This window comes from Saccopteryx leptura, chromosome 1, assembly GCF_036850995.1.
Source record: "Saccopteryx leptura isolate mSacLep1 chromosome 1, mSacLep1_pri_phased_curated, whole genome shotgun sequence".
NCBI classification, from domain to species: Eukaryota; Metazoa; Chordata; class Mammalia; order Chiroptera; family Emballonuridae; genus Saccopteryx; species Saccopteryx leptura.
In genome coordinates, this window is record NC_089503.1 from 74240395 (window position 1) to 74255153 (window position 14759).

General features: G+C 37.5%; 1 protein-coding gene across 5 annotated transcripts in view; it reads right to left on the reverse strand.

The window, feature by feature from the left end:
* The window catches only part of GRM5 (glutamate metabotropic receptor 5), a 515185-nt gene that overhangs the window by 92961 nt on the left and 407465 nt on the right, over nt 1-14759 (reverse strand). For all 5 annotated transcript variants that reach the window (XM_066370471.1, XM_066370497.1, XM_066370481.1 and 2 more), the window contains 2 exons: nt 10528-10774; nt 2896-3064 (listed from right to left, as the gene is read on the reverse strand). In XM_066370471.1, coding sequence (XP_066226568.1) covers nt 2896-3064; nt 10528-10774 — 416 coding nt within the window. The remainder of the gene's footprint in view (nt 1-2895; nt 3065-10527; nt 10775-14759) is intronic.

Sequence of the window (14759 nt, forward strand, 5' to 3'; positions counted from 1 at the left end):
CCTATGATGCGGATGTTGTTTCTCTTCATGTTGTCACAGAGCTCTCTTAGCGTTTCCTTAGACTTTTTGAGTCTCTTTTCTTTTTTCTGCTTTGCTTCCATGCCTTTATTTATCATGTCCTCTATCTTGCTGATTCGATTCTCTGCTTCATCCATCCTGCTTTTAATTCCTTCCATTGTATTCTTTATTTCAGATATTGTATTTGTCATTTCTGACTGATTCTTTTTTATTATTTCAATGTCCTTTTTTATATTTGTTATCTCTTTATTTAGGTTTTCATAATGGCCATCTATGGTTGTTCTAATATCTTTGAGCATCCTAACAATCGTTATTTTAAACTCTGCATCTGGTAATTTGGTTATATCTGATTCACTGAGGTCCTTTTCTGGGAATTTCTCTTGGTTTATTTGTGTTGTATTTCTCTGCCTCCGCATTTTCTCTTCACAGGAGTGGCTGTGATCACGCGCTGGGGTGTACAAGCGTTGGTGGCCTTGGCCTTTGCCCTGCCCCCGTGTGTGATGTTATGCTCGGTCCAGAGGCCACTGGTGAGCACCTTTGCTTAGCTGCGGGTCTCTGCCTGTTTCCAGGCTTTCACCCTGCCCTTGCAGGAGGAGCTTGCTCAAGGAACAGCTGCTAGCCTTGGCTCTACCACCAGGCAGGAATGCGTGCCCAAGCTCAGCTCAGTAGCGGCTCTAGTCATGAATCTTCACCTACTACAGTGGTACCTTGACACATGAGTTTAATTTGTTTCATGGTTGAGCTCATGACTCAATTTGCTTGTATTTTAAATAGAATCTCCCCATTTAAATTAATGGGAATGCAATTAATCCATTCCAGCCCCCCAAAACCACATGAATTTTTTGTTTTATATGCTTTTAAATAAGAAAATGTACTTTATAAATAACAATGCACAGACACACATATGTACATATATATGTATAATAAGAGAGAATATAAAAAAATAAACTTGTTTAGGAAGTGTATTTACCTTCAAGATCAGGCAAAGATGCTGGTGGTAGAGAAAGAGACTGGTGGAGGAGGTTTTCATTTCCTGTGCTATCACTTAATATAACTTATTCTCTGCACACTTAACGCTACATTTAATTGCAAAATTTAACTTACATACTACGTAAGAAATGTGACTCTATCACTAAACTTAATTGCTATTTTTTTACTTTGCTTAATCATCATTGTATGGCTTCCTTCTCCTTCCCCTTCTCCTTCTCTGTTCTTTTCAAAACTTTTTGTGTAAAAACCACTCCTCCAGCACATTAGCATAACAATGGCCCTTCCCAAGCAGGAAGGTAATTAGCCTAACACCACTTTTAACAATAAAAGTGAGAAAAATCAGAAAATACAAATTTTACAAACTCATTTGCCCAACAATTATCATTTTCTTCACTGAGTTTTGGCTTTTGCACCACACTTTCCTTGCTTTCACTTAGAGGCTATTTCAACAAAAATCTTTCCATGGAAGTTTGTTTCTTCCTCTCTTTCAGAATGTTCGGCAGGCTATCTAGTGGAGGGAGTTGGAAGCTCGTGATTCAAACATCTGCTTGTAACTTAAAGCAAAAATTCCATGAGTGTTTGCTCATCTCTCAAATTGCTCATGATTTAAAGTGTTCATGTGTTAAAGTATCACTCTATAACCCAGCATATGTCAACATGTTGGTCAAAATTAGTCTCAGAATCCTGATTAACAAAAATTAAATTGAACCTACTTAGTACGACATTCAAAACTCTCCATAAATATGGATTCAGTTTATCATGCCAACTTTATATTTTATGACAAATATTTAAAACAATATATCCTAGATTATTAATTGTAATTTCAGAATAATAGCTGCTTCTATACTTTTCTTACCAATATTTTTTTTACTGGAACAGTAAGTGATTATTTCCCCTCATCTCTCTCTGAAATCATATTTACTGTTCATGATGCAATGTCAGACTCTTTTTTTTTTATTTTAGTGAGAGGAGGGGAGGCAGAGTGATAGACTCCTGAGTGCACCCTGACTGGGATCCACCTAGCAAGCTCACTGGGGGCAATACTCTGTCCATCTGGAGCCATTGCTCCATTGCCATTGGAGGCAAGGCCATAGAGCTATCTTCAGAACCTGAGGCCAACTCATTCAAGCCAATAGAGTCATGGCAGTGGGATGAGGGAAGAGAGAGAGAGAGAGAGAGAGAAAGAGAGAGAGAGAGAAAGAGAAGAAGGAGGGGTGGAGAGCAGATAGTTACTTCTGTGTGCCCTGACTGGGAATCGAACTCGGGACTTCCACATACCAGGCCAATGTTCTACCACTGAGCCAAACAGCCAGGGCCATGTCTGACATTTTATTCAAAAGAAATCTCTCCCTTTCTTTTGTATGTACTTATATAGCTCCCTTTTAAGCCTTTCTTAATGAAGTCATTGCATTTTGCTTGATATTATTTATCTGTGCCCATGATAAATTTCCTCATCTAGATTTTAAGTCCTCTGACAGTAAAGATGTCTCACTTATTTTCTCCATTGATATAAACTATTACATTAGGAGGATATCAGACCTAATATTTATATTCATTTATTACAAATTAGTTTGATCTTTAACTGTGGCCTATTTATTCCAAGGAAGTATATTTATTAAGGCTTGTGTGAGCAGAAAGGGTGTGGGCAAACAGGACTCAGTAATTGGTTCAATGAGATCTAAGTACTAAGACTACTGGGGGTCATACTAGATATCATAAGGAATTAGTGAGAAAAAAATGAAAAAAAACCCCCAACTTCTGACAATAGAATCTTACAACATAAAAGATAAGACAAGCATGTAAAAATTTAAACAATAGCCAAAGATAAAAAAAAAACACGCACTTGAATTTACAATAAAAATGAAAGAAACACGGACTCCATTTTACCTTTATCTGGCCTTTCTCACATGGTTCACTGCACACGGATTTGATGATGGCGCTTTTCTTGGACCATACTTCATCATCATCCATTTTTAATTCTCCATTGTCCCAGCTTCCAACATTGATATAATCAAAATAGTCTTTTCCCATTTCCTTGAAATTCATTATTTCATACCTTAGGAACAAAAATATAATAATTATTCAGCTCACAATATAAAACTTCAGTTATGAAAGAGGAATAAATTTCATTTACAATCTACTGTCATATTAGTGACACTAGGATTTTCCATGACAGTACACTAAGAATAACAAAAAACCTGTCTGTTTCACTTAGTCTTTGGAGACCCTTTTCAAAAAATATTCAAGCTTGCACCTGAAATAGAAAATAATCCCATGTGAAAAGGTGACTTGATCTTAGCAGGATGAAAGACATGTTTTGAAATAACTTCAGGAAGTTTAAGTGAGTACTACTCTTAGGCTCCTAAAAAAATAGGCTTTCATCCCCACTCAAGTAAAATAAAATTTTTCTTTTCTAACCAAGTAAGAAATTTTTAATCTTTAAGACTTTTTAAAATTTTATCCTTTATCAATGGCTAAATTCATTGCATAAGGACACCTACAGGGGTGATAGTTAAAATAAGTTTGAAAAAAGCACTGCATGCAATGTGAAAATCCTGGGATATACTAGCATTTATTAGCTGGATATACAGCCTTTATTAGCTGGATATACAGCCTTTATTAGCTGTTATTCTTATTTTGAGTATGGGCTGGAGATGTGAAGAGGGAAAATGAATGTGCATGTTTAGATAATTTTTCTTATATGAAGAACATTACCAAAGAAGCATTTCTGAAATAAATTTTCAATCTGAGGACATTGAATGAACAGTATACCATCACTGTGTCAGTTCCTGTTGGCATACCTGTACATTTTAGGTAAATAATGTTTTCACATAGGGAGAACCCAATAATTCTTCCCAGGACTTACAGGATTGGAAGACAGGCTCTTATAAATGCCTCTTGCAACCTTCTATACTCAGCATGTTTAGTTATCTGGAAATTGACATGATGAAAAACTTTCTAGCTTTGGGTTCAAATGGTCAGATTAGCACATTCAGACCAATGCTCTGTATGTAAATGCTAAGAACCAACTTGACATCAACCTGTTTAGACATACATTGAAAAATAATACCATTCCATTTTCATTCTCAATCACAATTTTTTACTGTAGTATCTTTTCAGAATGTTAACTATTCTAAAGTTTTGTTGACTTCTCAGTGTCTTATGGATTACTCTTTAGTGTTTTATTTTTAGTCAGTAACAAGTTTGAATAACGGTCTAAGTTCTATTCCTAATCCAAAAGGACCAGTCTTTAAAAACTGAGTCTCACATCTTTCCATTCTGCCAGGTATCCCAAAGCTACTAAGTAGAGAATAAGCTGAGACATTAGAACACAGAATGCAGGTAAAAAGAATTAGTATATTATGTCATTGGCTACTTCAAATACATTGGTTTCTGGGTCTTCAAAAGGTGACTCTTGAGCAAGTAACTTTTGAACATTCTATGCTGGGAAGAAATATGTTGATTTCAGAAGTCTTCTTTCTTTGCTGCTACTGATTTAAACAAATATGAAGATTTCATTGTTCACCCCTCCAAAGAGCCATTAATCCTATTCTACCAATTCTTAACTCTGAAAAGATCTAGTCCCAATTGTTAATTTTATAGCTAGTGGAACTGAAGCTTGGTGAGTTAAGTGAGTATGACCAGAATGCAGAACATGCAAGTGGCAGAGCCAAGACCTAACTCAGTCTTTAGGCTCTATTATGCCCCAGATCTACTCGATAAAGCTAAGAGATCAATTTTCTATTGTTTAAATATTGCATAAATCTGAGCTACTCTACCTTGTAAATATTCTATTACTAACTACACCCATGCTTTCTTTGTTTTAAATAGGAGAAATGGTAAAAAAAAAAATGAAGGGATCTAGTGATCATAAAATAAACACAAAAACTCTTGACCTCCCTCACCTGCCACTTCTTTAACTGGCCATGAATGCAAATTGAGATGTCCTGAAAATTTTTTTAAATTAATTTTATATATTGTTCAAAATATCTAAAATATATTTTAACCAAAGGGAAAAAATGTTCTATTTTAGTATAAATAGAAACTAAAGGAATGCAAGGAACAGTTATAGAAATAACTTTCTGAGTGGTTATAACTTTCTGAAAATTAGAGCAGGCTTCCTCAGAAATAGTGACTTTCTGCTTACCCAAGGGGCTAAGCAAGATTGTTGTCAGAGGACTGAAAAAAATCATTTGGTGGAGAGAACTGTGGATAGGACTGGATTTATATGGCGCTTAAGTGCCTCTCAGTCTATAACTCTGATGCTAAGGTGATTTTTTTTTAAAGTTTAATTCTAAAATATGTGATACATTTTCTGTTCAACATACTGGACACTCCAAACAGTGGTTCCTGCAACAAAGCAATTATACTGACCTATGCCTTTAGGGTTGTATAATCACAGATTAAAGAGAGACCTCAGGCTGGTTGGACCAAAAACTTTAATGGTAACAAATAACAAAAACATATATATATATATATATATATATATATATATATATATATATATATATATATATATAAAATCATTTTAAATATAATATAAAGACAATTAAAAAATCTTAGGTAAATTATTCTTATTTGATGATTATGCTTAAGGTCTATACAGTGTTATTTTTGTTATTAATTGCCTATGTAAATGAGAATTCTTCTTTCTTTCTGAAACTCAGTTTTCTCCCAAGGAGTTTAGGCAGTTGAAATAGTTCATCTCTATGATCCTATGGACAGAGCCATATAATAAGAATCAGTGTGTAGTCCAGCTCAGTATCTGCAAATTTCTAGAGTTCTACCCTTGTTTACTATTCGTCACATCTGTTTTTGTCCTTCTGTTCCTTGTTTCTTGTCTTTTTTTTTTTTTTTAAAAAGAATTGAATTTATTGAGGTGACATTAGTTAATAAAATTATACAGGGCTCAGATGCACAAATCTAAAATAAATCATCTGTATATTGTACTGTGTGTTCACAACCCCAAGTCAAATCTCCATTTGATTCCATTTCCATGCATCCCCCCCACCCTCCTCCACCTTCAAACACCCTCTTTCCCTCTTGTAACCCCCACACTGTTGTCTGTGTCTATAAGTATTTTTCTCTTTCCTTAATCCTTCACCTTTTTTTACCCAGCCCTCTATCCCCATCCCCTCTGACAGCTGTCAGTCAGTCCTCTGTATCTATGAGCCTGTTTCTATTTTGTTTGTTAGTTTATTTGTTAGTTTACTTTGTTCATTAGATTCCACATATAAGTGGAATCACATGGTACTTGTTTTTCTCTGACTGACTTATTTCACTTAGCATAATAATCTGCTTTCTTTTGGAATCATTTTGGTTTTAGTATTCATCAATTGGCTTTTTAGATGTTCCTCTTTATATTGATTGATTGATTAATTGATTGATTTTAGAGAGACATAGAGAGCAGAGAGAGAGAGAGAGAAGCATTCATTTTTTGTTCCACTTAGTTGTGCATTCATTGGTTGCTTCCTGTAAATGCCCTGACTGGGGATTGAACCCACAACCTTGGTATTTCAGGCCAAAGCTCTGACTGAGCTAACCAGCCAGGGCTGTTCTTCTTGTATTAACATTTTAGCAGGTACATAAGGGATTACAATATGCATTTTTAATTTTAATTTTTTTTAGCAAGAGGGGCCAAGTACAGACTGGGACAGACAAATAGGAAGGGAGAGAGATGAAAAGCATCAATTTTTTGTTGTGGCACCTTAGTTGTTCATTTATTGCTTTCTCATATGTATCTTGACTAGGGGGCTCTAGATGAGCCACTGATACCTTGCTCAAGCTAATGACCTTGGACTCAAACCAGCAACTTTGGGCTTCAAGCCAGTGACCATTGGGTCATGTTTATGATCCCCTGCTCAAGCCAGCCACCCTGTGCTCAAGCAGGGGCTCCTGAGGCTTTCAACCTGAGTCCTCTGCATCCCAGGCTGATGCTCTATCCACTGCACCATAACCTGGTCAGGCATAATATGCATTCTTAATTTATCTTATTTTCTACTTAAAGTTGATGTGTGCTTAATGTAAAATATAAGAACACTGCCCCTATGTAATTCAAGTATTTTACATTCACATATTTTACATCCACTTGTAAGCATACAATATAATGTTAAACAGTCATTGGTCTGACATTGACTCTCCATGTTTACTCTGTTCAATTATTGTCAGTCCCAGGCTGTGATAGGGCTCTGAAACCCTAGTTTTTAATTACTAACTCTCTAGACCAAACGTCAGAAAGTTTTTTCTATAAAAGGACAGACAGTAAATATTTTAGGCTATATGAGACTGTTTCCTTTGAAACTATTTAACCTTGCTAGTGTCACAAGAAAGCAGTCACAAACAGTATATAAACAAATGAGTGCTAATGTGTTTCAATAAAAACCTTATTTACAAAGGCAGCAGACTCGGTTTGGCCTGCAGACCATAGTTTGCTGACCTGTGATCTATCCCACTGACGGTACATAATAAAGGTCCATATTTCTTATCTATACTTCTGAAACCCTTAGAGCTCTCAAAACCACAGGTTTTTCTTTTTTATAACTCACTTGGCATTGTAACACAACCCAATTTGAATTCATCTAGTGAAAGAACTTGACCCATACAGTCACGAGGCTATTTATAGTCTATTTATCACGCTTCATGTGAATATTCATATGTTTGCTGCAAACATATTAATGTGTTGATTAAGAAGTACCGCTGAACAGCATGCTGGGGTTATCAGAGGGCTGTATAACCTTTTGTAAATTCAAGAATGTTGAATTCTGTAACACACTTTGGCACGAAGGTTTTCATTAAAGAATTGTGAACTGATAGCAGTCTAATTAGATGTGAGGGTCAAAAACCATGGTTCTAGTTTACTCTCCAACAACGCATAAATGCTTGTACCTAAGTGAGCTGCCATCTCGTGTGGCTTCCTCTGTTTAGGCTCTTTCTCTAGGACGCTGGCATGTTAAGGGAACACTTGGTCACCCCAGGCTCCTCTGGTTCACTGCACATTTTGGAAGCCCTTGATCCAGCAAAGCCATAACTTTTAATCCACAGAAATAACAACATAATGCCTACAAACACATTTCTCAGAATATAATGGCTTTTTTATTGTGATCCTGGTTGATAAATTGGCAGGATGTTGTACACGGTTAGGAGTTCAAGCCCAGCAGACTGAATAAAAATCTGAACCATCATTTCTTAGACTCTGTTTGTGGGCAATTTATTTAACCTTTGTAAGCCTCAGTTCATAAGACTTTAGCTGGAAAAGAGAGTAACAACATTACTTATAGGATTAAAACATAGAGGACTTAGCTTAGAGTTTGACTCAGAATACACACTCAATAAATGTTAGTTCTATTTATATTGTAAATACAACTGGAGAAGTTGGAAAAACAAAACGCTGCAAAACACCTGTTCCTGAGTCTGGCTTATGCCCTCAGAAGCCAATTCTGATCCTTTATTTATGTGTTAATATAATACCCAACCTTAGTAATGCTTGGAAAAATCTCTAAACAACTGTGAATTCCCAGGAACTGTTTGTAAAACTTTATGTATATTGTCATTGAGAAACTATCTATAAATTTTATGTGAGTTTTAAAGAGGTTCATGTTCCAAAAAAAACAGGTTAAGAATGAATGTCGGAAATGTACCCCACTGCAGCATAGTTGGAGGATTATAAATGAGACAGTGATGTTCCGCCTGACTCTTTAAAGGTTTCCCATTGGAATAGAGCTGAGCCATTTCTTTATTACCTGGTTTGTAGAACTGGCTTGGGTCTATGATATAAAAACTCTTTGACCTGGTGAAGCTATAATCATCAAAGCCTGTGAACAAGACCCAAGCTGATGTCGGTACCATAGGGATGCATACAAGAATGATAAATCAATGTGTCAGCACCAGAGCACTGGCCTGGACCTAAGCCCAAAGACTGAGCTCATTGGTCCACCTGCCCCAAGAAGTGTTATAACAAAGGTCAAGTTTCTTTGATTCTGGGAAAATGCTTGTATCTCTCCCCCTCCCACCTTGCACCCCTTGCCCCCTGGACATACTGAGTAGCCAAAAATTAGAAAACTGCACATGAAAGGTCAGCTAATCTTAGCTAACAGCCTGCCTGGAAAAATAATTTTTCTGTCTTTATAACAGAGAAAACATCTGGCTTTCCTCTTGGTTGCTGTCGCTGAGGAGTCTAGTTTACATCAGAGACAATCTCCAGCTACTTCAGGAATATGGAAACAAGATAAACCAATGTGCTTGGTACAATGAGTAGGCACCTAGGTTGTGAGTCATGGAGGGACTCATGAAACCTTTTTTTTTTTTGGCCTGGTCAACTGCAAACATTGTGTAAGGTCACCCTTTGCAAGCACAGCTGTCAAGTATAATGTGCTACTGGCAGAGTACCTGGGATGTTATAGCGGAAGACCAAAAACCACCAGTTGTTCTGGAGCAAGGCAGAGCGAAGACCCAGCTCTGCTATAACTCAGAATATCCTTCATGGATTGAAAGTTCACTGTGTAAAATCACTTATGAATTTGCAGTGCGGAATAGATGTGAATTCTGTTAAGTTCTAGGTACTTAGTGACTTTCCCTGGAGGCTGACCTATAATTATGAGGAAGTTCATACATTCAGGCTCCTCTCTGTAAGTAATGAGAGGTGAAATTTCAGAAAAGCAGTTTAGTACTTAAGAATGGAGAAAGTGCTCCAGTTGGAGGTTAATAATATAAAATATGATATAATTTACTGGAGGTATAGCAAACAATAAAGCAGTACTTCATGACTATTTCTGGATTACCATAATTTGAATTGTTCTTGTTTCAGAATAGTTCTATTACCCAAGAAGAAATCAGAATAAAGGGAATAACATGGCAAGCAGAATTCACTTTTGATTGTCTATGATAATGTGAGGCTCCTGTCTTTATGTTTAAGATCTCTCAAATGTAAGGATGATTCCAAGATGTTTTTGACATCAGCATCAATATTTTTCCCTGGCCACAGAAAATAGGGCTTTCCATCTATGTCTTTGCTCACTTTTTTTTTTATACAGTGAGAGAAAAGGAGGCTGAGACAGACTCCTGCATGTGCCCTAACTGGAATCTACTCGGCAAGATGATGACTAGCGGACGATATTCTGCACATCTGGCATGTTGCTTCGTTACTCAGCAACTGAGCTCTCCTTAGCACCTGAGGTGGAGGCCATGGAGCCATCCTCAACACCTGGGGCCAACTCATTCCAATCAAGCCATGGCTGCATGGAGGGGAAGAGAGAGAGAGAAGAGAGAGGGGGATGGGTGGAGAAGCAGATGGGTGCTTCTCCTATGTACCCTGACCAGGAATCAAAACCAGGACAACCACCTGCCTAGCCAATGCTCTACCACAGAGCCACCAGCTGGGGCTTTTGCTCACTTTGTGATGTCAGAGCTAGTCAAACATGGCCAGGATTCCTAGATAAACACATAGGAGAGAAACAGGCACCACAGGATCAAGAGATGGTTGTTGTTTAGACTTTATGATTTAGAAAAAAATTGTAACAATACCTTCCTGGAGAGTCTCCATTCTCATCAAATAAGATCATATCTCCGGAAACCCCAGTAAAATTTGTTTTCATCAGGGAGTCCAACAGTTTCCGTCCATCAATAGGCTTCATTGCATCGCAGAGGCCTGCATAGCCAGGGCAGAGGGACATCTGCATGTTGTGGAGCCCATAGGCCATGGAATAGATTGCATTGATCACAAATCCCATTTTGGAATCCTGAACATGATGTGTTCTCAGAGTCAGAGAACCTGTTGAAAAACAAATAAGGAATTAACTTTGAGATTTAATTCTACTATAGTGACGTCTAGGATTCTGAATAATTCAAGAGTGCAGGAGAGCAATATTATAGTTAGAACCAGAGGCAATACTAAGACCCAGATGCCATCATCTTAAGCTTAATGACTGCCTTCCATTTCCAGATTATTTTCCCCAAAACCCAAAAAGACCTGTATCCTCAACAATACCAAGATTCACTTACCCCATTAACAGATTCTGAGAATAGATGCAGGCTAGGACTGCATTTCTCTACCATGAAAATTATCTTAAGGATGGATTAATCTCTCGGGAACTCCGTTGTAGCAACATACCTCCATGATTTAGAAATTCTCAACAAATCTTCAGTGTCCAAACTATTAAATTCTCTTAGGTGAGCAAACTAAATCCTCCCTATTATGCCTCAATTAACCTATTTAAATTTATCATCCACCACTTCCAACCTTTAACCATATGCTCTCTATAAAATGAATTATTTGGAAATTATGAAATACAATATTTATTTATTTTTTTAAAAAAAGATTTTATTTATTCATTTTAGAGAGAAGGGGGGGAGGAGCAAGAAGCACCAACTCTCATATGAGCCTTGACCAGGCAAGTCCAAGGTTTTGAACCAGTGACCTCAGCATTCCAGGTCGACGCTTTATCTACTGTGCCATCACAGGTCAGGTGAAATACAATATTTAAAATTCATTAATTAAGTCAATAAACACTTATTAGAGCCTGAATATACATGAAGCTATGTGGCAGATGAGCTAGAGAAACTAAAAATATGAATTGAATGTGGACTCTGCACTTAAGGAGAAATTTGTTCAATAATAAAGAGAAATTATATAATTCAAGTGAAAGGTATAAGGTGTTAAATCAATAGAGTTAAAATCTATAGAGGCCGAAAGAGGGAGAGAGGTCCATTCTAATAAAGGGCTTTCAGGAAAGTTGCATTGAAGCATTAACATTCTCAATGGGTCTGACTGCCTCCCTGTTTCCAGCTTCAGAAAAATACAAAAAAAAAAAAAAAAAAAAAACCATTCTCAATGGGTTATTGATTCAACAAATACAAAGTGAGTGCATGTTCCATCTGACTGCTCAGAACTTGTCGGGAGTAGAGGACATGATGTTGAATAAGATAGACATGATTCTTGCTATCATTTACTTAGTCTAGAGGGCAGATAAGCATCTGGTTTGACAAGTGCTGAAACAGGTCTGAATTGAGAAGGGCACTAGACCCAGAAGCTCACTGAAGCTGAGCATGAAGGTTGAGTATTAGCTGGATGAAAAGTAGGGGACGGGAGGAGAGTGTTCCAAGCATGTGTGAAGGTTCACAGATGAGATAGAATGTGCTGTATTTGGGAAGTTTTTAAGAAGATTAAAATGGCCAGAACACGGGATGGGAGGTAGAGGAGAATGTAGAGAACTGAAGTAGTAGAGGAAGATGGGACTGATTAAGCCACTTTAAGTTTGATGTACTTTATTATAAGAGCCTGGGGATCTTTTATAGTATTTAAACCAGGCAATTATCAGATTTCTATTTTAGAAAGACCAATTGGGCTACAATGAGGAGAAAGATTTAAAGGGCTATAGGAGTGGAAACAGGAATACCTATTAAGAGGCAATGCAACAATTCCAATGATAGTTGAAAATGATCTTGACTAGGGTAGAGGCAATCATAATGGACAGGAATGTTTAGGAGTCAGGATCTACTACTATGCCCAGTGACTAAATAATGCAGAGGAATAAGACATATAGAAAGAGCTTGTTAATATGGTCAAAGAAACAGCTGAAATAATGACAATTTGTCATTTGGTGAAAAATTTACTTTAAGTGGAATAAAAAGGATCTCTCCAAAGATAGCAAGATCTTTTTTTTTTTTTAAAGTAAGAAGAGGGGAGACAAAGAGACACATTCCTAAGACAAAGTGCCACAACTGGTATCCACCCAGCAACCCCTGTCTGGGGCTGATGTTCCAATCAACTGAGCTATTTTTAGCACCTGAGGCTGATGTGCTCAAACCAACCAAGCTATCCTCAGCATCCAGAGCCATGCTCAAATCAATCAAGTCACTGGCTACAGGAAAGGAAAAGGGGGAGAAGGGGGAGAGGGAGGGGAGAAGGAAAGAAGGGGAAAAAGGAAGGGGAGAGAAGCAGATGGTTGTTTCTCCTGTGTGCCCTGTCCAGGAATCGAACCTGGGATGTCCATATGTGGGGCCGATGCTTCACTGAGCATACTGATTAGGACCTTAACTTGTCTCTTTTCTACTTTTGTCCACCCCTTTTCTGTTCAAGCTGATTTTCAGCAAAATAGCCAGAAAAATTCCATTAAAATATGTCAGATCATGATACTCTTCTGACAAAACTTACTAGTGGCTCCCTTATTACTGAATTATGTTGCAATGACCATAAAAGACAAACAGAAGTTTGGCTCATGGCCTTCTACCTTTACTTAACCTTCTGACTCCATTCCTGGTGCTCTACACTTAAATGATTCCTCTCTAGCCACAATGATCTTTTCCCTGGTCCTCAAACATGCCAGGTGTGTTTCTGCTCCAGGCCTTTGTACTGTACTTACTGCTCCTTCTACCTGGAATGCTCTGCCTCAGAGATCTGTGGAGCCTATTACCTTGGAAATTCAGGTCTTTATTCAATTATCGTCTCCCCTGTGAGACCTTCTTTGGATATCCTGCCTACATTGCACTTCCTCCTCACTCTTTCCACACTCTCCCCATCTCCTTTCCCAGTATTATTTTTCTCCTTACCACCATCCAAAGTACTATATATTTTATATATCTGTCTTGTTTATTGTCTGTCTCATCCACTACTGAAATGAAAACTCTGTGAGGACAGGGATTTTCTTCTACTCTGTTCACTACTCAGTGCCTAGAACAGTACCTGGCATACAGTAGGTCCTCAGTAAATATTTGTTGAATGAATTAAAGAACTGTCCCCTCTAAATAAACTATCCCTTCTATTTTATTTTCTTCCCTGGCCCTCCTAACACTAATCCTACTATTTTTCAAAGGTTCCAAGAGCACTTTTTTCATGAAGACTACCATGATTGCAAGTACTAAAATTAAACTTTACCTTCTAAACTCTCTTACTTTCTCTATACCTTTCTCAGGTATCCTGTGTACCATGCTAGCAATATCTTAGGGGAAGGAGAATTTGAAACATCCAGTCCCAAGTCAGTCCATTTCCTGCCTTCGTCTGTTTAACTCCTTAAATAGAGTCAGAGTTACTCACCCGATGGTTCTATTTCCAGAAAACAGGCTGGAAATAGGTCATCTCTGAGGCCATCTTAGATGCTTGATCATGAGCCTAAACCACATACTGCAACTCAGCCTCCACACCTGCTAATCTGGATTCAGCCACAGGTGCTTTAGTGTTTATTGAACAGGTGGTAGTTTGATTCTCATTCTTTTATTTTTCCTCTTATGAGCAGAATTAGGGGATCTAGGTTTCAATTCTTGCTTTATGCCTACCTAGCTCTGACTTGGACAAGTTACTTAAATTCTCTAAGATTAAATTGAGTCATCTGCTAAATGGCAACCTTTATTTTGTAAGAGTGATATGATAATTAAATGTTATAGGAAAGTCAGAAGTACCTCGCACAAAGCCAGGCACAAGGTAGATCCTTCATAATAGTTACTATATTGAAATGTAATCCTTAACAACCTTTAGTCACGATGTTTTGTGGTGAAGACTTTGGAGAATAAATGTAAGTCAAAGGCCTCGTCTGATGTGACGCTCGAAGGAGCTCCCAGGCCTTCACCCTTCAGCTTCTCTTTCTGATTTGGCTTTTATGCTGTGCCTACAGCAGACAGCAACTGGCACAAAGGCAAAATCTGAGCCTTATTCATTTGCAAATCAAATTACAGCGCTTTGGGCATGGCTGCTACACTATTTGTTGAATTGAGTAGATGCAAGAATGAAAATTTGCATTTGTTTGGCAGTTTTCAAAATAATT